The sequence below is a fragment of the Borostomias antarcticus genome, assembly GCF_949987555.1.
Source record: "Borostomias antarcticus genome assembly, chromosome: 8".
NCBI lineage: Eukaryota > Metazoa > Chordata > Actinopteri > Stomiiformes > Stomiidae > Borostomias > Borostomias antarcticus.
The window spans coordinates 2,065,426-2,087,765 of NC_140241.1; the positions used below are offsets into that span (position 1 = coordinate 2,065,426).

A 22,340-nucleotide genomic window follows, 5' to 3' on the forward strand; every position below is an offset into this window, starting at 1 on the left:
CTTAACTGCTAGTTCTGATACCCATTGGAGCAATCAGTAATTGGCCATTTAGTCCATTATATAGATAGATGCAGGCCAACATTGTTGGGAGGGAGGGAGGAAGGGAGGGAGGGAGGAAGGAAGGAAGGAAGGAAGGAAGGAAGGAAGGAAGGAAGGAAGGAAGGAAGGGAGGGAGGGAGGGAGGGAGTGATAACCCGACAAACGCTATACTAGCAATTCATGATCTTGTTGAGCTACCTACCAAGTGAGAAGCCATAGATGGCAATCACAAGGTTTGCATGTTGTGGCGACAGGGGAGACCACCCCACCAACAGCCTCCACAGACTGGCAGTGGCACACACAAGACCAAGGAGACGGCTATAGGGCTTTGGAAAATGTAGTCTCAGACCGGCCATCTTGTTTCTACACAGGTGTATCTATTCGTCTGATTGCATGGGATTCTATGCAGTAGAACCAATCAGACAAAGAGATACACCTGGTGTAGAAACAAGATGGTCGTGTCTGGGACTACATTTCCCAAGCCCTATTGATACATAGGCTTGAAAACCTGGGGCGAGTTCAGCCTTAATTTCAAACCCATCAAAATCTTTTAAATCATAAATTATTAATATTGTTTGGGGGTGGGAAAGCAATACTTTTATTCTTCAGCTTTCTAAAAGCTCTCGATGTTTGTTTTTTTATGATGGTATAGCGCCTTTAATTTATCTGTAGAATTCATTCCGCTCTCCCCTCCATGACAATCCGGGTAGTTTAAAATATAAAAATGGGCGTGTCCTCTGGAATTATTTTTTTCGCGTCTGAAACGCACGGCACATGCGCACATCGTGTCGGAAGGTCATTCTGAGCGGGGGGGCACTATTTGTCAGGACACCGGCCACCAGTGCAGCTACCCATGGATGTAGTAAAAAGAACGGTCCTACCTAGTGGGAAGGCGCAGTAGATACACGTCACTCCGCACCCAGGAATCAGGAACCCGGATTTCCATCCTCAGCCGGACGGTAACGTTAGCTACCGCGACCAGGGAATACAATACCGAATCTAGCTCCCGGTATTCAACGCCTAAACATGTTACAGTTGGGTTTTTCGTGTCCGTTCCGCCTGCTCGTGGTCGTCCTGTTGGCGGGACGCAGCGTCGCGAGCGATGTGCTCGAGCTCGGGGACTCTGACTTCGAATACGCGGTCGCGGAGCACGAGACCATGCTCGTGGAGTTCTTCGCCCCCTGGTAACGAAGCACCGCGAGATTTACACCTTTCACCAACGGTTCCAACGGTTTTGTTATATTACTAAAAAGCAACACAATGGGTTTCTAAGTATCCGGGCTCGGCTAGTTAGCATGGTTAGCTCATTATTTATGACTCAAATACATCGATGGACGGGGGGGGGGGGGTTCCAGTTAGCTATTAGCTTCCGCGCTTGAGAAAGCCGAGAAGGCTGAACTCATTACTGACACCAGTCATCCCAACTGTCACTCTTCACACCTCAGCAAGTGCCGAGCCTACATGGCCGTGTGCTAGTGTGCTAGTGTGCTAGTGTGCTAGTGTGCTAGTGTGCTAGTGTGCTAGTGTGCTAGCGTTAGCCACGGTCGCTTCTCACTTCTCTGAGAGCGGCAATGGCCTCCTGGTTCTCGTTAGCTTGCTGACCATTTCCCTTCTTCCTCTCCTCCCTCTCCCTTCTTCCTCTCCTCCCTCTCCCTTCTTCCTCTCCTCCCTCTCCCTTCTTCCTCTCCTCCCTCTCCCTTCTTCCTCTCCTCCCTTCTTCCTCTCCTCCCTCCCCCAGGTGCGGCCACTGCCAGAGACTCGCCCCGGAGTATGAGACCGCGGCCACCAAGCTGAAAGGAACCGTCGCTTTGGCTAAAGTAGGCTATATAGGGGTGCTAAAGTAGGCTATATAGGGGTGCTAAAGTAGGCTATATAGGGGTGCTAAAGTAGGCTATATAGGGGTATATATAGGCTATATAGGGGTATATATAGGCTATATAGGGGTATATATAGGCTATATAGGGGTATATATAGGCTATATAGGGGTATATATAGGCTATATAGGGGTATATATATGCTATATAGGGGTGCAGTAGTGACTAAAGAAAGTGAAAGTGTGTGTAATCTGACTAAAGAAGTGGGTATGCTGTGTGTCAGTGGATAAAGAAGTGGATAAAGAAGTGGGTATGCTGTGTGTCAGTGGATAAAGAAGTGGGTATGCTGTGTGTCAGTGGATAAAGAAGTGGGTATGCTGTGTGTCAGTGGATAAAGAAGTGGGTATGCTGTGTGTCAGTGGATAAAGAAGTGGGTATGCTGTGTGTCGGTGGATAAAGAAGTGGGTATGCTGTGTGTCGGTGGATAAAGAAGTGGGTATGCTGTGTGTCAGTGGATAAAGAAGTGGGTATGCTGTGTCGGTGGATAAAGAAGTGGGTATGCTGTGTGTCAGTGGATAAAGAAGTGGGTATGCTGTGTGTCAGTGGATAAAGAAGTGGGTATGCTGTGTCGGTGGATAAAGAAGTGGGTATGCTGTGTGTCAGTGGATAAAGAAGTGGGTATGCTCTGTATACCTACACCACCGGGGTTGTGTGTTCATGTCGGCACACAAACACAGGCCAACATTAGGCTACTGAAGAGAATGCATTGTATATCCTTGAAGCCATGAGATATGGTTACGGTGATATACGTTTTGAGTAATGATCTTTTGTATTGGTTAACTTAATCTGTCTCCAGTGATAAAAGGCAGGCATCGTGTTACAGTTTAAGACTTGCCTCTACACTATAGCTGGAAGATTCCCTATCATTTTTAGCGGAAATTGGAGCTGTTCCCACAGTAGCTCTGAGGTTAATGTTACTATCGTATGTCTCCCATGTGTATAAAGACAAACAACTTTCTCCGTATAGGTGTGTGATAGTTTTATATAACTTAAACACATTTTAATGTCTTGAGTGCTTGCCACATTTTAGGTGTAGACCCTCCCACCTTGTGAAATTGTGATTTCAGGTGTGAAATGTACGTATGAAATGAGCGTATTGAATGCTGGACCGTTCCCAGGTAGACTGCACGGTGAGCGCTGAGACGTGCCGGCGCTTCGGGGTGAACGGGTATCCCACGCTGAAGATCTTCCGCAACGGGGACGACTCTGCTGCTTATGATGGGCCTCGCAGTGCAGGTGCTTACACACACACACCGCACACACGCTGCGTGCACATACACACACACACCGCACACACACACACACCGCATGCATGCATACAAACACCGCACACGCTGCATGCACATACACACACCGCATGCACGGATACACACCACACACGCTGCGCACACCGCACACACACACCGCATACACACACCGCACACGCTGCATGCACATACACACACACACCGCATGCACGCATACACACGCTGCATGCACATACACACACACACCGCATGCATGGATACACACCGCACACGCTGCGCACACACACACACACCGCATGCACGCATACACACAGCACACGCTGCGTGTACATACACACACCGCATACACGGATACACACCGCACACGCTGTGCGCACATACACACGTAGCATGCACGCATACGTGCATATTGCCATGGTAGTTTACACAGACTAGGAATTAGTTTAGGTCGACGGTGCATACACGATAGAGACGACGTTAGACGGGGCAGGACAAGATGGCGCAAATACAAATACAACCAAAAAAAGAACTAGTTTTTTTTTTATTATGTTATTCTATCAATGTTTATTTGGGTTTATTCTAATGTTTAATTATTTTTTACAAGCAAATAAACACACTCACTGCCCAGATAAATAAATAGCTTTAACCATATTGTATTTTTCTTGGGTAGCCTATATATACACATATATTAGTGTGTGTGTAATATGGTGTAATTTCATCTTATCCCTGATTGTCCAATAGATGGTATTGTGAGCTTCATGAAGAAACAGGCGGGTCCCAGCTCTGTCCCTCTGCTCACTGAGGACGCCCTGAGTGCCTTCCTCAACCATTTTGAGGCCAGTGTAGTGGGTAAGTTCAAATCCCTATTTTTTACTCATGGTGACCCGAGCGTGCACAGCACACACCTTCCTGTCCTCCCATCTCCCAGTGCTTCTACTTCCTGTCGTTCTCTCATCCCACCCTTCCTTGCCACGCCTTCATAACGCACCTCTCCCTCCCTCTCTCCATCCCTCTCTCCCTCCCTCTCCCCACCTCTATCTCCCTCACTCTCTCCATCCCTCTCCCCACCTCCCTATCCCCCCACCTCTCCCTCCCTCTTCCCACCTCTCCCTCCCTCTCCCCACCTCCCTCTCCTCCCTCTCTCCCTCCCTCCCTCTCCTCCCTCTCTCCCTCCCTCCCTCCCTCCCTCTCCCCACCTCCCTCTCCTCCCTCTCTCCCTCCCTCCCTCCCTCCCTCCCTCCCTCTCCCCACCTCCCTCTCCTCCCTCTCTCCCTCCCTCCCTCCCTCTCTCCCCCCACCTCTCCCTCCCTCTCCCCACCTCCCTCTCTCTCTCCCTCCCTGCTGCGCGGCCAGGCTTCTTCTCCAGCAGTGACAGCCCTCAGCTGGCTGAGTTCCTGAAGGCCTCCGGCGCCATGAGAGACAGCTACCGGTTCGGCCACACCATGGACCTGGGCCTGGGCCTCAGCCACGGCGTGGAGGCGGAGTACGTACACACACCCTCCGCTCACCTCAACAGAGAGCGTTTAACCGCTGTTTTCACCAGGGTAGTCAATCAGAAACCAACTGCTATTTACCATGAAGGCTGGAGAAGTGGCAGCTACAGGTTATTCTTATGAGTGATGTGGCTCACTAGACGTTTCGTGTGATGTCGGCGTTTGTACGCTTGGCGTCGACCAGGTGTGTGCTGCTCTTCCGACCCCCGAGATTGAACAGCAAGTTTGAGGACGGCGTGGTGAAGTCCGACGAAGTGTCCGCCACTCTCCTCCGACCGTTCATCAAAGACAACGTGTGAGTGTTGCGTCCGTGAATAAGAGGGAGATCGCACTCGACAGCGTATTCCTTTGCTTCGTCCACATGACTTGTGTTGTGGTTTCTTCCTGACGTCGCTGGTCCAAATCAGGTTCGGGCTGTGCCCTCATCTGACCGCTGAGAACAGGGATAGCTTGAGGGGGCGGGACTTGTTGACGGCCTACTACGACGTGGACTACCTCCGCAACGTCAAAGGGACCAACTACTGGAGGAACAGGTCAGAGCTTGCGCTGGTGTCAGTAGTCTCATTAGTAGGGATGGGTTTAAAAAATCGATTAATCGATTCTGAATGACTCGGAATCGATTCATGAATCCCAAAATCAATCTTTTATTTAATGAATAAATGAAGGAATGAATAGTTCATTAATTCATTCAATCATTCATTCATTAATTTTTGGGACTAGTATTGATGTGTTGCATAACTTGGCAGTCATGTAATTAAGGTTACAGCTAAAAAAACAGGATTTAGTAACACTAACCGAATCGATATTGAATAGAATCGTGATAATCGATTCCGAACCTTGTGAATCGGAATCGAATCGATTCTTGAAATTCGACTCGATACCCAGCCCTACTTATTAGTAATGTTATGTAGTGGAAAAGCACTTTGGAGTGTAAACTCTGAAATCATCTCTCACAACCCCCCCCCCCCCTGATCCCGCGCCCCCCCCCCCCTTAGGGTGATGAAAGTGGCCAGTCAGCTCCTCCAGTCGGAGGGGCTGAGCTACGCAGTGGCCAACCGGGCAGACTTCCAGGACGAGCTGGAGGAGGAGTTTGGCGTGGGCTCGTCAGATGGAGGAGAGCTGCCCATCATCACCATCAGGACCAAAGACGGACACAAGTACTCCATGCAGGAAGAGTTCACGTGAGTAGACCGAACGTCCCCACTGCAGATGCAATAAATTACATTAAATGAAAGTCCCTGGTGGTCTGATGTGTCCCTGGTGGTCTGATGTGTCCCTGTGTGTGTGTGTCCCTGTGTGTCCCTGTGTGTGTGTGTGTGTGTGTGTGTGTGTGTGTGTGTGTCCCTGCTGGTCTGATGTGTCCCTGTGTGTGTGTGTGTGTGTGTGTGTGTGTGTGTGTGTGTGTGTGTGTGTGTGTCCCTGGCGTCCCTGGTGGTCTGATGTGTCCCTGTGTGTGTGTGTGTCCCTGTGTGTGTGTGTGTGTGTGTGTGTGTGTCCCTGCTGGTCTGATGTGTCCCTGTGTGTGTGTGTGTGTGTGTGTGTGTGTGTGTGTGTGTGTGTGTGTGTGTGTCTGGTGGTCTGATCTGTCCCTGTGTGTGTGTGTGTGTGTGTGTGTGTCCCTGCTGGTCTGATGTGTCCCTGTGTGTGTGTGTGTGTGTGTGTGTCCCCCTGGTGGTCTGATCTGTCCCTGTGTGTGTGTGTGTGTGTGTGTGTGTGTGTGTGTGTGTGTCCCTGGTGGTCTGATGTGTCCCTGTGTGTGTGTGTGTGTGTGTGTGTGTGTGTGTGTGTCCCTGCTGGTCTGATGTGTCCCTGTGTGTGTGTGTGTGTGTGTGTGTGTGTGTGTGTGTGTCCCTGGTGGTCTGATGTGTCCCTGTGTGTGTGTGTGTGTGTGTGTGTGTGTGTGTGTCCCTGGTGGTCTGATGTGTCCCTGTGTGTGTGTGTGTGTGTGTGTGTCCCTGGTGGTCTGATGTGTCCCTGTGTGTGTGTGTGTGTGTGTGTGTCCCTGGTGGTCTGATGTGTCCGTGTGTGTGTGTGTGTGTGTGTGTGTGTGTGTGTGTGTGTGTGTGTGTGTGTGTGTGTGTGTGTGTGTGTGTGTCCCTGGTGGTCTGATGTGTCCCTGTGTGTGTGTGTCCCTGCTGGTCTGATGTGTCCCTGTGTGTGTGTGTCCCTGGTGGTCTGATGTGTCCCTGTGTGTGTCTGCTGCAGGAGGGATGGGAAGTCCCTGGAAAGGTTCCTGGAGAACTACTTTGCTGGCAACCTGAAGAGACATGTCAAGTCCGAAGCCGTCCCCGAAAACAACAACGGCCCAGTGAAGGTTTGTGGGTTGGAACCTGGAGTATCCATGGTTTGCGTGCTCTAGGTACGCTGTCGTGACAAAGAAACGCACGGGCAGATTGAATAATGCTTTTGGTTGAAAGGGAAAGTACTCCTCTCCCTAGCCGTGGGTCATCCATCCATCCGCCCGCCCGTCCGTCCGTCCGTCCGTCCGTCCGTCCGTCCATCTTCATCCGCTTATCCGGGGTCGGGTGGCGGAGGCAGCAGCCCCAGCAGGGGGCCCCAGACATCCCTTCCCTTGGCTGTGGGCCATAGACTGAGATTTGCTTATTCTTAACTGTGGTGGCTACAGGTCACTTTGACAGACTACACCACTATTGTGAAGACGTTGGCACAATGCACTCAGAAAACTGCCTACAGTGATTTCCACACCAACTTCAGCGTTTATCAATCTGGACGTGAGTGGAGGCCGCGAACAAACCTCACGCCAAGTCTGAGCTCATGAAGCAAGTTTGAGAATATGGCTTAGTTTGATGAATACGAAAGTTTGATGAATCAGACGCTGAACGCTGTCATGCCATCAGATCTGTGCTGCTTTCTGCGATCCGTTAATGGGGCCAATGTCATTAATTATGTCTTTTTATTAGTTTGTCCACAGACTTGCCAGATCTAGTACCTTGACTACATAAAAAAAAAACGTTTAAATGACCTTTAGAACGTAAATGTGTGCTCTTTCCATGGTCAGGTGGTGGTGGCTGACAACTTTGAGGAGCTGGTGAATGACCCCGAGAAGGACGTGCTGGTGGAGTTCTACGCCCCCTGGTGTGGACACTGCAAGACCCTGGAGCCCAAATACGTTGAGCTGGGGGAGAAGGTGAGCACCACCTCTGCTTCACTTTCCTCTCCCGAAAACAGGATTAAGGAAGCACTGAATGCTCAATGGACTGCACTTATAGCGCTTTTCCACCTTAGCGGCGCTCAAAGCGCTTTACAGTGGCCTCTCATTCACACATTCACACACATTCACACACCAATGGCGGTAGCTGCCATGCAAGGCGCTAACCTGCTCATTGGGAGCAATTTGGGGTTAGGTGTCTTGCTCAAGGACACTTCGACATGTGGACAGTCGGAGCTGGGATTCGAACCGCCGACCCTTCGATCACTGAACGACCCGCTCTACCAACTGAGCTACAGCCGCCCCACTGAACAGTCCAGTATGGTCATGTTGTCTGTTCTGTAGTACTCCAGTGTATAGATGACTTGGCCTGGGAGTCAGTATTTTATCACTAACAAACTTTTAATAGTAATTACACGACCTCAACGGTCTTTTATTAGCCACACAGTGACAAACACGTGAGTGAGTGGCAACACAGTACACAGTACACACACACAACACACACACACAACACACACACACACACACACGCATCTTCAGCCGTTGCAGGTGGAATTTGTTCTCTTGTCTTTGTCCCATCCAAGTCGTCCTCCTCCAGAGGCAGCCAGGAGCAGTGGGCGGCCTCATCAGTGGCGCCCGGGGACCAAGTCCAAGTGCTCAGTCCAGGTCCTGGTCAGGGACCGGACTGAAGAGCATCTGTTCTTCTGCATGTTCTTTTATATTTGGGTTCCCTGGGAGGAAACTTGTAAACACAGGGAGAACATGCAATCTCCACGCAGAAAGGCCTGGGAGATACCCCACCTGAGTACCTGACAATCCTGGGGAGAGCATCCCCAGTGCCGACATCGTCCCACGCGGGAATCGAACCCAGGACCTTGTAGCTGTGAGGCGACAGGGCACCGTGCATTCCACTTAACCCATGTTTGTTTTCCCTTCATTTTAGCTCTCTGCCGACACAAATATTATCATAGCCAAGATGGACGCCACTGCTAATGATGTTCCACCCACCTATGATGTTCAGGGGTAAGCCTTACATTTTTTTACATTAGTCATTTAGCAGACGCTTTTATCCAAAGCGACTAACAATAATTGCATTTAACGTAGGAAAAGCCAATGTACTACTACTTGCCAGAACTCACAAGTACATCTTATTTCTAAAACAATTGCCTAAGAGCATAATCTAGTGCTGAAGGCAAAGTGCAAGAATAGCAATCTAAAGTACAGTGCAATACAATAAGTGCTTAGGAGGGAGGATTGTTGTAGTACTTCTTGAAGAGATGAGTTTTGAGCCTGTGGTGAAAGATGGGAGGCCTCTGTCCATTTCCCTTGTCCTTCCCTCCCATGGTTCGGTCCTGTCACTCTCCGGTGCCATTTTCTCTTACATTGTTCTGATTACATCCTTGCCTGTATTTTCAGATTCCCAACCATTTATTTTGTACCAGCGGGACAGAAGGACCAACCAAAGAGATATGAGGTGAGACTGCAACTACAATACCACTAATAAGCAACGCCAGCTCACTTGGCTACACACTCATGTTGTTCTTAATCGCTTGTTCGCTGCCTTAAGCATCAGTGGTGTCTGTGTTTAGGGGGGTCGCGAGGTGAACGATTTCCTCAACTTCCTGGAGAAAGCGGCCACACATCCTCTAGTCCTGGGGACAGCCAAGGAAGACTTGTGAGGGCAAGGGCCAGATCCGCTGACCCGAGCAACGAGGAAGGGTGTGGGGTGGGTGGGGGGGGGGGTGCTGGGAGATAGCCTTGCATCGCCATCCTGATCATGTGAGCGACAACAACTTTTTTTTTCTTCTTTCGCGAGAAAGACTGGCTTCCAGGCTACTGGAAAAGAGGCAACAGACATGAACTACTGCTAGACAACATGCCACCCATTGATAGAACAACAGATGTTACAGAACAGAAGATGGCCTTTGGTTTTCTGTGCCTCACCAGCAATAATGTAATAGATCGTGCACGTCAGGATTTCTTAGTTATACAATCAACGTTTTATCTTGGAACTGCAGAAACATAAGACGGTATTAGGTAGCCTTTGCTTAGCACTAGAAGGTGTAAGTCCCAAGGAAGACATTCTAGGGCTCTTGTACCAGAACCTGGTTACAAATAGAACAAATATGCAAAACTACAGCAAAGTTGTTTCAAGTACTTAAATGTCTACTTAGTAATTAGGTTAATTATAATAGATACATCTCACAAAACGGTAGATGAGAGAATGGGGTGAAAACCACTGAAGCACACTTTCCATGGTTATGTTTCACATGTTGTCAAACATCTGTATTAGTACATTTTATTTGTTTATATACTTTGACTTAAGCTGGTGTGACATTCTCCCTGTAGGCTATTTTGAGGTGAATGTTTTACATGGAACACGTTTATTGAATACACATTGACTGTAATGTCTGTTTCATTTGCTTTTTTTTTTTATTTCCATAACTAGTGAATATGGTGTTTTACATGCAAGCATTGTTCAGGCCGTCTCCAGCGTATGGATGTTCATTCATAAATAAACAAGTGGGAAAGGAGTTATTTTCAGCCCTGTCTGATATTTTTATTAAACAAGCTTCATTTCCAGCTCTAAATGGGGATTCTACATGATCGCACCATGGTTTTATAAACAAGGACCTTTTGACCGAAGTACATTTCTCTCGAACACTGGATCCTTCTTCTGAGACACGCATCCCATAGTTAATCCATAGGGGGCTGTATAGTTAATCCATAGGGGACTGTATAGTTTATCCATAGAGGGCTGTATAGTTCATCCATAGAGGGCTGTATAGTTGATCCATAGGGGACTGTATAGTTCATCCATAGAGGGCTGTATAGTTAATCCATAGGGGACTGTATAGTTAATCCATAGGGGACTGTATAGTTAATCCATAGGGGACTATAGTTCATCCATAGGGGACTATATAGTTAATCCATAGAGGGCTGTATAGGTGGTCTATATGGGACTGTATAGTTCATCCATAGAGGGCTGTATAGTTCATCCATAGGGGGCTGTATAGTTAGTCTATATGGGACTGTATAGTTCATCCATAGGGGGCTGTATAGTTCATCCATAGGGGGCTGTATAGTTCATCCATAGGGGGCTGTATAGTTCATCCATAGGGGGCTGTATAGTTCATCCATAGGGGGCTGTTGGTTATTTAGAATGAGGGGGTGCTCTGAAACAAACAGCTGTGACCCTCCTCTGACAGAAATATATTTTTCCTTGACCCTCCCCAAGTGATGGGGGGGAAAAAAAAAGATTGACCCTCCCTCACAAAATAACATAATGGTCTCATATTTAAAGGTGATATAGGTCACATTTTTATGTAGAAGGAAGGGTGTGCAATTTGGTACCAATATCCAGCGACTACAGAAATGTCCCCATATTTTGGTCAAAAAACAAAAACACTTGTCCGTCAGTGTTTGGTCAGGGTCAGGGTCAGGGTCAGGGTTAGGGTTAGGGTCAGGGTCAGGGTTAGGGTTAACCCTAACACTAACCCACCGTTTGGGAGTGTCACAACGTGTCAGTTACTACATATCACCAGATCTCACTGAGGTCTGTTTCAAACCGGTGAAGCTGCACATCTTTTCCCACCACAAACAGGCAGAAAACCCGAAGCTTCAGCAAACTTTGTCCAAGCTTACCTGACTGATTTTGCTGATATTTCATAACGTCAAAGTCAAAGATGAATACCAGCAGCTATCCTGATCCCAGCCCTGCAAGGTAATGCATACAGTATAGGCCTACTCTATGTACATCATGTACATGGAGAAAAGTTAAATGTTGCTTAATTCAGAACAAAATATGAATGTAATAATGAATGTAATATCCTCAAACTGCAAAATAGATATTGATCAATTTTAATGATCAACGTGGTATTTCAATTGACATTCTGAATTGAAACATAATTGATCCATACTTTCACCTACAGTGCGTCAGAGTAGTAGCACTTTACCTTATGAATGAGTATTTAAAATAGAAATTAATTAAGAACACTGCGCTGCGTTCAACTTTAGTTAAACTTTAGTTGACTTAAGTGGAGGAGTGAGTATGCGCGTGAGCTGCACGTGGCGTGGAGGCGTCTAAGTTTGGCAAGTTTTTAAAGAAATTACACAAGCCAGAGATTGTATTTCTATAATGATTTTGACTTAAAATTTAAGTTGATCATATGAACTAAACTTAGTGCCAAGTTGGAGTAAATATTGTACACAATGACTGATTCGGGGTGTACTGGTGTACTCAATAGTTTCCTTGTTTGTCCTTTTTGATAATAAAAAAAACAACTTAAGTTTAGGGAGCTGTTGGGTAGGGTATTGTTCTGGCAGACTTTTCCGCCAGTTGATTTAAGGATTGCAGCCCTTCCAGTTGCACAGCTCTTAGTTGTGAGTTGAATAAACGGCTGAGCTGTATTACAAAAAGGGGGGAAATAACAGCGGATTGAGCATTTGATCATGGAAACCTTGTCAGAACAAGGAGAGAACTCATTTGATCATGGAAACCTTGTCAGAACAAGGAGAGAACTCATTTGATCATGGAAACCTTGTCAGAACAAGGAGAGAACTCATTTGATCATGGAAACCTTGTCAGAACAAGAGAGAACTCATTTGATCATGGAAACCTTGTCAGAACAAGGAGAGAACTCATTTGATCATGGAAACCTTGTCAGAACAAGGAGAGAACTCATTTGATCATGGAAACCTTGTCAGAACAAGGAGAGAACTCATTTGATCATGGAAACCTTGTCAGAACAAGGAGAGAACTCATTTGATCATGGAAACCTTGTCAGAACAAGGAGAGAACTCATTTGATCATGGAAACCTTGTCAGAACAAGGAGAGAACTCATTTGATCATGGAAACCTTGTCAGAACAAGGAGAGAACTCATTTGATCATGGAAACCTTGTCAGAACAAGGAGAGAACTCATTTGATCATGGAAACCTTGTCAGAACAAGGAGAGAACTCATTTGATCATGGAAACCTTGTCAGAACAAGGAGAGAACTCATTTGATCATGGAAACCTTGTCAGAACAAGGAGAGAACTCATTTGATCATGGAAACCTTGTCAGAACAAGAGAGAACTCATTTGATCATGGAAACCTTGTCAGAACAAGGAGAGAACTCATTTGATCATGGAAACCTTGTCAGAACAAGGAGAGAACTCATTTGATCATGGAAACCTTGTCAGAACAAGGAGAGAACTCATTTGATCATGGAAACCTTGTCAGAACAAGGAGAGAACTCATTTGATCATGGAAACCTTGTCAGAACAAGGAGAGAACTCATTTGATCATGGAAACCTTGTCAGAACAAGGAGAGAACTCATTTGATCATGGAAACCTTGTCAGAACAAGGAGAGAACTCATTTGATCATGGAAACCTTGTCAGAACAAGGAGAGAACTCATTTGATCATGGAAACCTTGTCAGAACAAGGAGAGAACTCATTTGATCATGGAAACCTTGTCAGAACAAGGAGAGAACTCATTTGATCATGGAAACCTTGTCAGAACAAGGAGAGAACTCATTTGATCATGGAAACCTTGTCAGAACAAGGAGAGAACTCATTTGATCATGGAAACCTTGTCAGAACAAGGAGAGAACTCATTTCGGCCGCTTGTATCCATGATCTCGTTCTTTCGGTCATGACCTGTCAACCACCTCAGTTCAGCAAAACAGCAAATTAAATGTCATAGAAGCCATAAAATGTGTACAATTTAGTAGCATGGCCCATAGCACCGGCCATGCTACTAAATAATAGCCTATATATTGTTGTGGGGAGGTGGTGTGGGGTAGCCTGATATCAGACAGAATGGCAGCTCATTACCATCCGTTGAAACTTTCAAGAATCAGGCAGCTTTGCTAGGCTATTTGCAAGTCTAGACCCAGGCTAGGTGTGGGGATCCTTCAGGATTTTACAAAATACGCCAGGGGTCCAGAGCTCAAAAAAGGTTGAAAGCCACTGCTCTATTTAACTCAACTGCACAGTTTAATCTTTCCACTCATTCCACACCATTCATATACATTAATACATTTAGTATTCCGCATTTGATTTGATATATTTTGCATTTTTGTAGGCCTACTTTATTACTTTTGCTTTTTGAGCACACTGAAGAGCTAGCAGAGAAAAAAACATTTCACTGCTCATTGTCCATGATGAAGTATTTGACGAATAAACAAAACTTTGAACTTTAAATGATTATCATTAGGCAGAAAAGTTTAACTTTTTTTTCTAGGTGCTGCGCAGCAGGGAATCAGTCAGTTTCCCATCTGTTGACTCAAGAGAAGTGGGTCAGAATATTGTTTTGTGGAACAACTGTCCTCTTTGGTTTCATCTCCACAACCACAGAGCCCCTCGGCCACGGTTTCCTCTGTGGTAAAGTGCTTTCTCATTAATAGAGTCAAACCAGGCCATTTACAGTGTCAACTCAGTACCAAATATCTCTCCTCTTTGTCGAGTCTTCATTTCCCATACTACAGTACACAGTCTATAGAAAAATACCATCATGATTGATGTAGGCTCATTAGTAAAACTCCAAACCAGTTTGACATCAAACTTGAAATAGAGCATTGGCTGTAGTTGTCTGTCATTAGTTGGGAATGTGTTTTAAGCTAGTAGTCTTTAATTCATAACCAAATATGCAATGGCAGATTCCTCTGAACTCAATCTCACCCAATTTTCTCACGTTCTCCACTAAAGTCATGTACGTGCTACAATGCAACAGGTGTTCTGTAGGGATGCACTGATTGCAAAATTCTGGGCCGATGCTGATGTTTAAAATAACAATCCGGCTGATGGTCGATGCCGATGTTTATTTTATTATATGTTTTATTCCCCCTTTTTCCCAAGGAAACAAAGAAATTATGCCTGCTTTTCAAATGGCCAGTTAGATTTGATGTGTTAAAGTCCTTGGCTGTAGTACCTCCTCTTGAAATGTCACTTGAACAAGTTTTACAAGTTGCATAGCGCATATCTTTGTCTGAGATGGTGAAATATCCCCACACGGCCGCCATTTTTATTTCACTTTAATTTGAAAGCAAACTACACGTGCGTTTGCGTTACGTCACGGATCTTTCCAGAATCTGCAGCTGGGTAGGACACGTTTTGCAACAAAAAAAGGCGTAGTTGTTGCGACATAACATCGGCCACTACCATCGGTGAATGTCATTTTATTTGCCGATGGGCCGATGGCAGTCAACAAGGCCAACATGGGCCGATGCATCGGTGCATCCCTAGTGTTCTGTGTTATTTCTGTTTAACTTAAGAGTGTCTTCTCTTCTCTAGCTCAGAGGATATCACCACCAATGACTACAGTGACTTCTCTGACTACGAACCCTGTGACTACACACCCCATGGCTCCAGGTTCCTGCCTGCTCTCTACTCCATCATTTTCCTACTGGGGCTTCTGGGTAACACCCTGGTGCTCTGGCTGATCCTGAAGAAACTGCGACTGCGCAGCATGACTGACGTGTGTCTCCTCAACCTGGCCGTGGCTGACCTGCTGCTTGTCTGCTCTCTGCCCTTCCTGGCACACCAAACCTGGGACCAGTGGTTATTCGGGGAGGCCATGTGCAGGATGGTCCTTGGGACATACTACATTAGTTTATATGGCGGCATCTTCTTTGTCACTCTGATGAGTGTGGACCGGTACCTAGCGATCGTCCATGCTTTGCGCACCATGAATGCCCGCACACGCAACTACGGGGCGGTCGCCGCCGCCGTGACCTGGGCTGCTGCCTTCTTAGCCTCATTTCCAGACGTGCTGTATTTGCAGGTCTGGGGTGACGAAGTTAAATATTGTCTATCTGATATGATGAATAGCAGTAGCGATAGCACCCATTTATTTGCACTGTTCAAAGTGAATGTCCTTGGACTGCTCATTCCTTTGGCCACAATGATCTTTTGCTACTCCATGATTGTGCGGAAGCTGCTTGTTGGAGGCAGACAGTCTTCTAAGAAGCACACGGCTGTTCGGCTAATTGTGGTGGTGGTGGTGGTGTTTTTCTGCTGCTGGACCCCCTACAATGTGACCTTGTTCTTCCAGGCCTTCAAGCTAGTCTACCCAACCATAGACGCAACCACAGCCTGTGAACAAAGCAAGGCCGTCACCCTGACCTTGCAGGTGACTGAGGTTCTGGCATACTTCCACAGCTGTCTTAACCCCATCATCTATGTGTTTGTTGGGGAGAAGTTCAGGAGACACCTTCTCAAGCTGCTGGAACAGGCTCCGTGCAAGCTGGGTCAGGCCATCAGGAGCCGCCGACGCCAGGACAATACCCCTGGGTCAGGCTACACTCAGACCACCAGCGTGTAAGACAGGCCCACCACTGTGTGACAAGTCCACTTCTTTCAGACTAATTATTGTTCAGAATTGATTCAGGACTTTTACAATATTTTTTCTGATTTTTGTAATTTTACTTAAACTTACTTGAAGGTTTTGAAATGGAGTTAGAAACCCCATAAAAATACCCTGCCCTCTCTCAATTAAAAGTGTGAGGTCCCCAATTCTTTTCTTTCTTCCCCTGTTCAGATATGGCGACAAGTTGATTGTCTCGCCTTGTAAATATGTTTTTGGAAATGATATACTATATGACTGCCCCTCTGTAGGCTGAATCACCATGACCCTTTCCTTTCTCCAGTATCACCACGACCCTGTCTCTAAATCTCCATGAACCTGTCCCTTGTAGATTCAAATTTCAAATTTAAGAAACATGTAACAAAAAATTGTTAAAACCATTAAAGTCCCAGTTAACCAAAATCCGAGATTTGCTTGAAAACACATTCTATGTGTTAGTGATGCATTGCTGATAACATGTAAAAATGGGATGAACCATGTGTAGTACTGAATTGTGAAGTTAGACCAGTTTTGTGTTTTTGACCAGTTTTGATTTCTGGATTTTCTGGGCGGGCTTAAAACGGTACCGGATGACGTAGAGCGGTGTTCTTAGCATGTCCCCGCCCTAACACTATATAAAGCTAGAACGGATTTGAATCTTCGGTTCTCCTGCTCCATCTTGAGTCTAGAATTAGCTAGTTTTAACCAACAGTCTAGAATTAGCTAGTTTTTCTTAGTTAGCAATGCCTATGCATAAAACTAAACGAAAATGCATCCTTCCTGGATGCCAGCAGGAATGGGATGATAAGGTCTCCTTCTTTCACTCCCGAGTAAAGCTGAAATGAGAAGCAAATGGGTTAGCATTTTTGAAGAGCCATGGTGTTACAGAGTCTGTCACCGCTAGCGCCCGCCTCTGCAGCAAACATTTCACTCCCGAAAGCTTCTGCAATTATAATATGAGGCTTTTGGGTTTCACGGACTCACGACTGGTCCTGGTGAATTCGGCGGAGCCAACCATCTCTCTCCCCGGCCTCCATTCTCCTCCTGTCAACCATCTCCCTCCCCGGCCTCCATTCTCCTCCTGTCAACCATCTCCCTCCCCGGCCTCCATTCTCCTCCTGCCGCATCAACCTTTGGTGCCGACACCGCTGCCTTGTGTGCTTATAGCTTATTAACGTTATAACGTTAGCTAGGTAACGTAAGCAATAGGATAATACACTGCTACGTTAATCTACAAAATGTGTCTTGACATTTATGTGGTAATGCCAGCTATGATGAATTATATGTAATCTTAGGAGGAATTATAGCTAACATTAGCTATGTAGCTTGTTTCAGATGGGAGTGTGTATATAACCTTAGTCTAGCTAACATAGCTAGCAGCACCGACCAGGCGACCACCCACCAAATAACGTTACGGATGATATATTATGACTATAAGCGTTAACTATACAGAAACTGCCTGCCATATTTGTGGCACCTGATGTGCGTATGGGTTCACCGGTAATGGTTCCAGTATATTTCTCCAGCGGGAGACCGGGAGGTGGGAGCGAGGGGGATGGTCAGGTAGACCAGGAGGGGGATGGTTAGGGAGGGGGATGGTTAGGAGACCGGGAGGTGGGAGCGAGGGGGATGGTCAGGTAGACCAGGTAGACCAGGTAGACCAGGTAGACCAGGTAGACCAGGTAGACCAGGTAGACCAGGTAGACCAGCTGGAGAAAGACGCACCCTCTCCCAGGGAAGCGGTGCTCGGCGGCTACTGGCTGAACATCCCAGTTCTGTTGGATATGAGAGGGAAAGTTGAAGCCGAGTGCTCGTTATTCTCACACATAACATTGCCAACGAGAGTGGATGAGTCTGTCCCGATTATCAACTCCGGTAGTGTACGCTTCTTCGCGCTATCAGCGCTGTTCAAGCCAGTGACTAAAAGGTAAATTGTAAACAACTTTTTCCATTGATCCCAAGGGACGACAGGATCGCCTGGGAGGGATAGGAATGGGTCCGGAGGTGGCAGGGAGAAAATAGGGACAGACTCATACATTCCTCGTTGCCTGTTTTTGTATTTTGCATCTAAGGGCAGAAACACTGGCGCGTTGGTATAGAGTAGCTACAGTTTTACCTGTGTTTGTCAGGAGGTAGGTTAGGAGGAAGCATCTGTGCGTTTGACTCATTAGACAAGTGTAATTTCAACTCCTCTCTGTTTTCACAAAGCTGTGCCTTCCTACCACAAAAGAGACGGCGTGCAAGTGTGACAATATGCAGACCAGAGAACGGTACTATTTGACAGGTTCTTCCGTCCACACCCCCTCCCCACGCAATTGGGTGTGGCTTCGGTGCCTTCAGCAGACACGCCCCCACGGTCTCAGACCAGAGAATGCTGCTGATTTTTAACCGATTTTGAAGCCTTATTTTATATACTTAGCGACATTTTTAATCACTCAGATTTGGCTGGGTGGTTAATGACATGTTTTCCTGTGGTGTGTGAAGCTCATAACAAAAATTTGAACTGGGTTAACCTGGACTTTAAGGAAAATGTAGCAAATTTTATACATTACAAACTTTTTCTCTCTGGATGCAGCCAAAATATTAACAAATGCCATGATTCTCTGGTAAAAAGGTCAAAAATCATTACAGGGGATCTATAGAGAAGGGATCTGGTGGAATTTTCTTAGCTATTTGAATTCACCATTCAATGTCATTTTAAAATATTTAAAATGTCATGATTACAAATTGCAACAGTAAAAAAAAAGGTTAGAAATCATTACAGGGGTATTTCCACTTCCTTTTTTATCTGTTATTTGTATTGTGAAGCGCTTTGTTAGGAAGCATGATGGCGGCGCTACGCCCGACAGCAGACAGCCACTCTCTCCTGCCGTTTCTTCTTAATCTGTTCGTTTGCAGTCCTTTGTTTTTGTTTGTCTCCCTTTGTACCCGGGCTGCGCCCCGGGCTGATGTAACAGTTGGTTGGGGGGCGCATTATAAATAAACATAACATAACATAACATAACTGTGCTACTGTTATTGACAAGTGTCTTTTTATAGAGTAACAACATGGGGATATCAACATATCTGAGCAATTTGATTGGAGACCATCCTGGCCTTAGTTGGTGAGCCAGGAGACGAGCGGCCATGTTCTCCATCTCCATGTTCCTACATGAACCCTCAAGAGCGAAGGAGTCACTCTGCTTCCCTCGCCTCAGTCCTTCTTCAGATCAGGGGGTTGATTAGTTGAGAGTTGGAAATAGACTTTTCCAATTGTCTTTCACACGCTCTACGAACTTTAGTAGTATGAGCCGTGTGTGAAATTATTTTAGCCCTAATAAGAGCTTTAAGTGTTTCCCATAAAAGGGAAGTGGAGGTCTCCTCATTTTGGTTAGTCACGCAGAAAAATGTAATTGACTCAGAGACATACCTGCAAACATCTGTGTCAGCTAGCAAAAGAGGATCCAGACACCAACAATTATTATCCCTTCGGTTTCCGGTCGAAAAGGAGGTGTAGAATCCCAGTTCAATGGTCTGATTCTGTTATTGGAGAATACTGAATGGAAACAATAGATGGGACAAGCATTTTATCAATAATGAATAAACTTTATGAGAAAATGAGCGATGAGCATGGGGGAAAAGGAGTGCTGTCTAGCAGAGGGGTGTGTGTATCTCCAAGGGTCAACACAACCATATTGGCCCATAAAGTCTGGGCCGATTTGGAAGGAGCAACAGGTCTTGGACTAGATCTGTCCAACTTTGGATCTATAACACAATTCAAGTCTCCTACTAGTATCAGTAAATGGGAACTGAAGTTGGGATAAGAGGACAACAGTGATTTCATGAAATGATGGTCATCCCAGGTAGGGCCTGAACTGATGCTAACACACCTGGTTTCTGATAAAGTGAACCGGAGACGATGACATAGCGGCTGTTTGGATCCGTTACTGTGTTATCGGGAGTAAAATCTACATTTTTCCGGGGCACCCTGGTAGCTCACCGGGTAAGGGGCACCCTGGTAGCTCACCGGGTAAGGGGCGCCCTGGTAGCTCACCGGGTAAGGGGCGCCCTGGTAGCTCACCGGGTAAGGGGCACCCTGGTAGCTCACCGGGTAAGGGGCACCCTGGTAGCTCACCGGGTAAGGGGCGCCCTGGTAGCTCACTGGGTAAGGGGCGCCCTGGTAGCTCACTGGGTAAGGGGCACCCTGGTAGCTCACTGGGTAAGGGGCACCCTGGTAGCTCACCGGGTAAGGGGCACCCTGGTAACTCACCGGGTAAGGGGCGCCCTGGTAGCTCACCGGGTAAGGGGCACCCTGGTAGCTCACCGGGTAAGGGGCACCCTGGTAGCTCACCGGGTAAGGTGCGCACCATATGAAGGCTAGTCCTGTGCGTGGTGGACCCGGGTTCGATTCCCTGCTTGGTTCCTGTGCCGCACGTCCTCCCCTCTCTCTCTCCCACATTGCCTGTCTCTCTGCACTGTACTATAACATTAAAGCTGAAAAGCCCTAAAAAATATCTTGGAAAAAAAAAAAAATCTAAATTTGTCCTAATTAATATAGCTGTACCCCTCGTTGATAAATTACATCTAGAATGGAAATTCTGTCCAATCCAAGGCCTGTTGAGTTTGCGTTGATCAGTGGTACAGTGAGTCTCCTGTAGAAGCATTATGTCTGCATTTAGATTTTTTAGTTTAACTTTTTTTTCTAGGTGCTGCGCAGCAGGGAATCAGTCAGTTTCCCATCTGTTGACTCAAGAGAAGTGGGTCAGAATATTGTTTTGTGGAACAACTGTCCTCTTTGGTTCTATCTCCACAACCACAGAGCCCCTCGGCCACGGTTTCCTCTGTGGTAAAGTGCTTTCCCATTAATAGAGTCAAACCAGGCCATTTACAGTGTCAACTCAGTACCAAATATCTTTCCTCTAATTGTTGAGTCTTCATTTCCCATACTACAGTACACAGTCTATAGACAAATACCATCATGATTGATGTAGGCTCATTAGTAAAAAATATTTTTGGTCCAAACCAAAAGATTAACCATGAGTAAGGGGCCACTGATTGATTGAATCTATTTGAAATTATTTTAAATACATGTACATACTGTAGTGCTCCCATGTGGGCAACAACACATCCATTAAAACCATTGACGAGGATAAGAAACTCAAAGTCTAGTGATTTATTACCAATTAACGCGTGTGTGTTTCTGTACAGTTTGTTAGTAAGCAGGATTATGCAAAAACTGCCAGAGCGATTTTCATGAAACTCTGTGGAGGGGTGGAGCTTGGGCCTCTGTGGAGGGGTGTAGCTTGGGCCTCTGTGGAGGGGTGGAGCTTGGGCCTCTGTGGAGGGGTGGAGCTTGGGCCTCTGTGGAGGGGTGGAGCTTGGGCCAAGGAAGACCTCTCTACATTTTGGAGCGGATCCGAATCACGGAGCGGGTCCACAAATTAAAACTAAATTAGAGCGAAGCCAGCTCCCCATGAGGGGGCGCTAGAGACACAGGGTTTGGACTGGGGTGTGCGGGGGGAGAGCCCGGACTGCACTGAACCGCCCCCCACTGGCTGCGATCCGAGGGGGGAACCACAGAGCCGCCATAACATGGCCAACCATTCAACTCCATTCATTTTTTTTTATTAAGGAGGAGGAGCAACAAAAAAAAAGACCCCCATTCATTGTCACTGGGGGGGATTGAAACGGCTATATCCCGATGCGGGAAGGCCACAGAGACATAGGGACTGGAAAGGCATGAAGCTTTTGACTTATCGAATGCAGCAGTACCATATGTCCTGTACTAGAGCCACAGAATGCATTCAGGGGCGGTCTGTGTTCTCTGAACACCATTCAGGGGCGGTCTGTGTTCTCTGAACACCATTCAGGGGCGGTCTGTGTTCTCTGAACACCATTCAGGGGCGGTCTGTGTTCTCTGAACACCATTCGGGGGCGGTCTGGGTTCTCTGAACACCATTCAGGGGCGGTCTGGGTTCTCTGAACACCATTCAGGGGCGGTCTGGGTTCTCTGAATACCATTCAGGGGCGGTCTGGGTTCTCTGAACACCATTCAGGGGCGGTCTGGGTTCTCTGAACACCATTCAGGGGAGGTCTGTGTTCTCTGAACACCATTCAGGGGCGGTCTGGGTTCTCTGAACACCATTTCAAGTTACCTCCACCCCAGCGACAGTGCAGGGCGAGAGGATATGTTTTCGGTGGCGTGTT

General features: G+C 46.8%; 2 protein-coding genes across 2 annotated transcripts; both read left to right on the forward strand.

The window, feature by feature from the left end:
- The first annotated feature begins 956 nt into the window (after positions 1 to 956).
- Positions 957 to 9,544, forward strand: pdia7 (protein disulfide isomerase family A, member 7). Its single transcript, XM_084442408.1, has 13 exons — positions 957 to 1,223; positions 1,778 to 1,856; positions 3,032 to 3,149; positions 3,902 to 4,009; positions 4,514 to 4,643; positions 4,838 to 4,948; positions 5,061 to 5,186; positions 5,649 to 5,834; positions 6,859 to 6,967; positions 7,673 to 7,801; positions 8,766 to 8,845; positions 9,239 to 9,296; positions 9,412 to 9,544. Exons 1-13 carry the CDS (start codon positions 1,066 to 1,068, stop codon positions 9,499 to 9,501), a joined length of 1,482 nt encoding a protein of 493 aa, XP_084298534.1. The 5' UTR covers positions 957 to 1,065; the 3' UTR covers positions 9,502 to 9,544.
- A 5,596-nt stretch (positions 9,545 to 15,140) lies between these two features.
- On the forward strand, positions 15,141 to 16,133 carry LOC311312130 (C-C chemokine receptor type 4-like; the record flags this gene model as incomplete). The annotated part of the gene is made up of 1 exon (XM_084442001.1): positions 15,141 to 16,133. The coding sequence occupies exon 1, from the start codon at positions 15,279 to 15,281 to the stop codon at positions 16,131 to 16,133; it is 855 nt and encodes a 284-aa protein (XP_084298127.1). The 5' UTR covers positions 15,141 to 15,278.
- Positions 16,134 to 22,340: the final 6,207 nt, after the last annotated feature.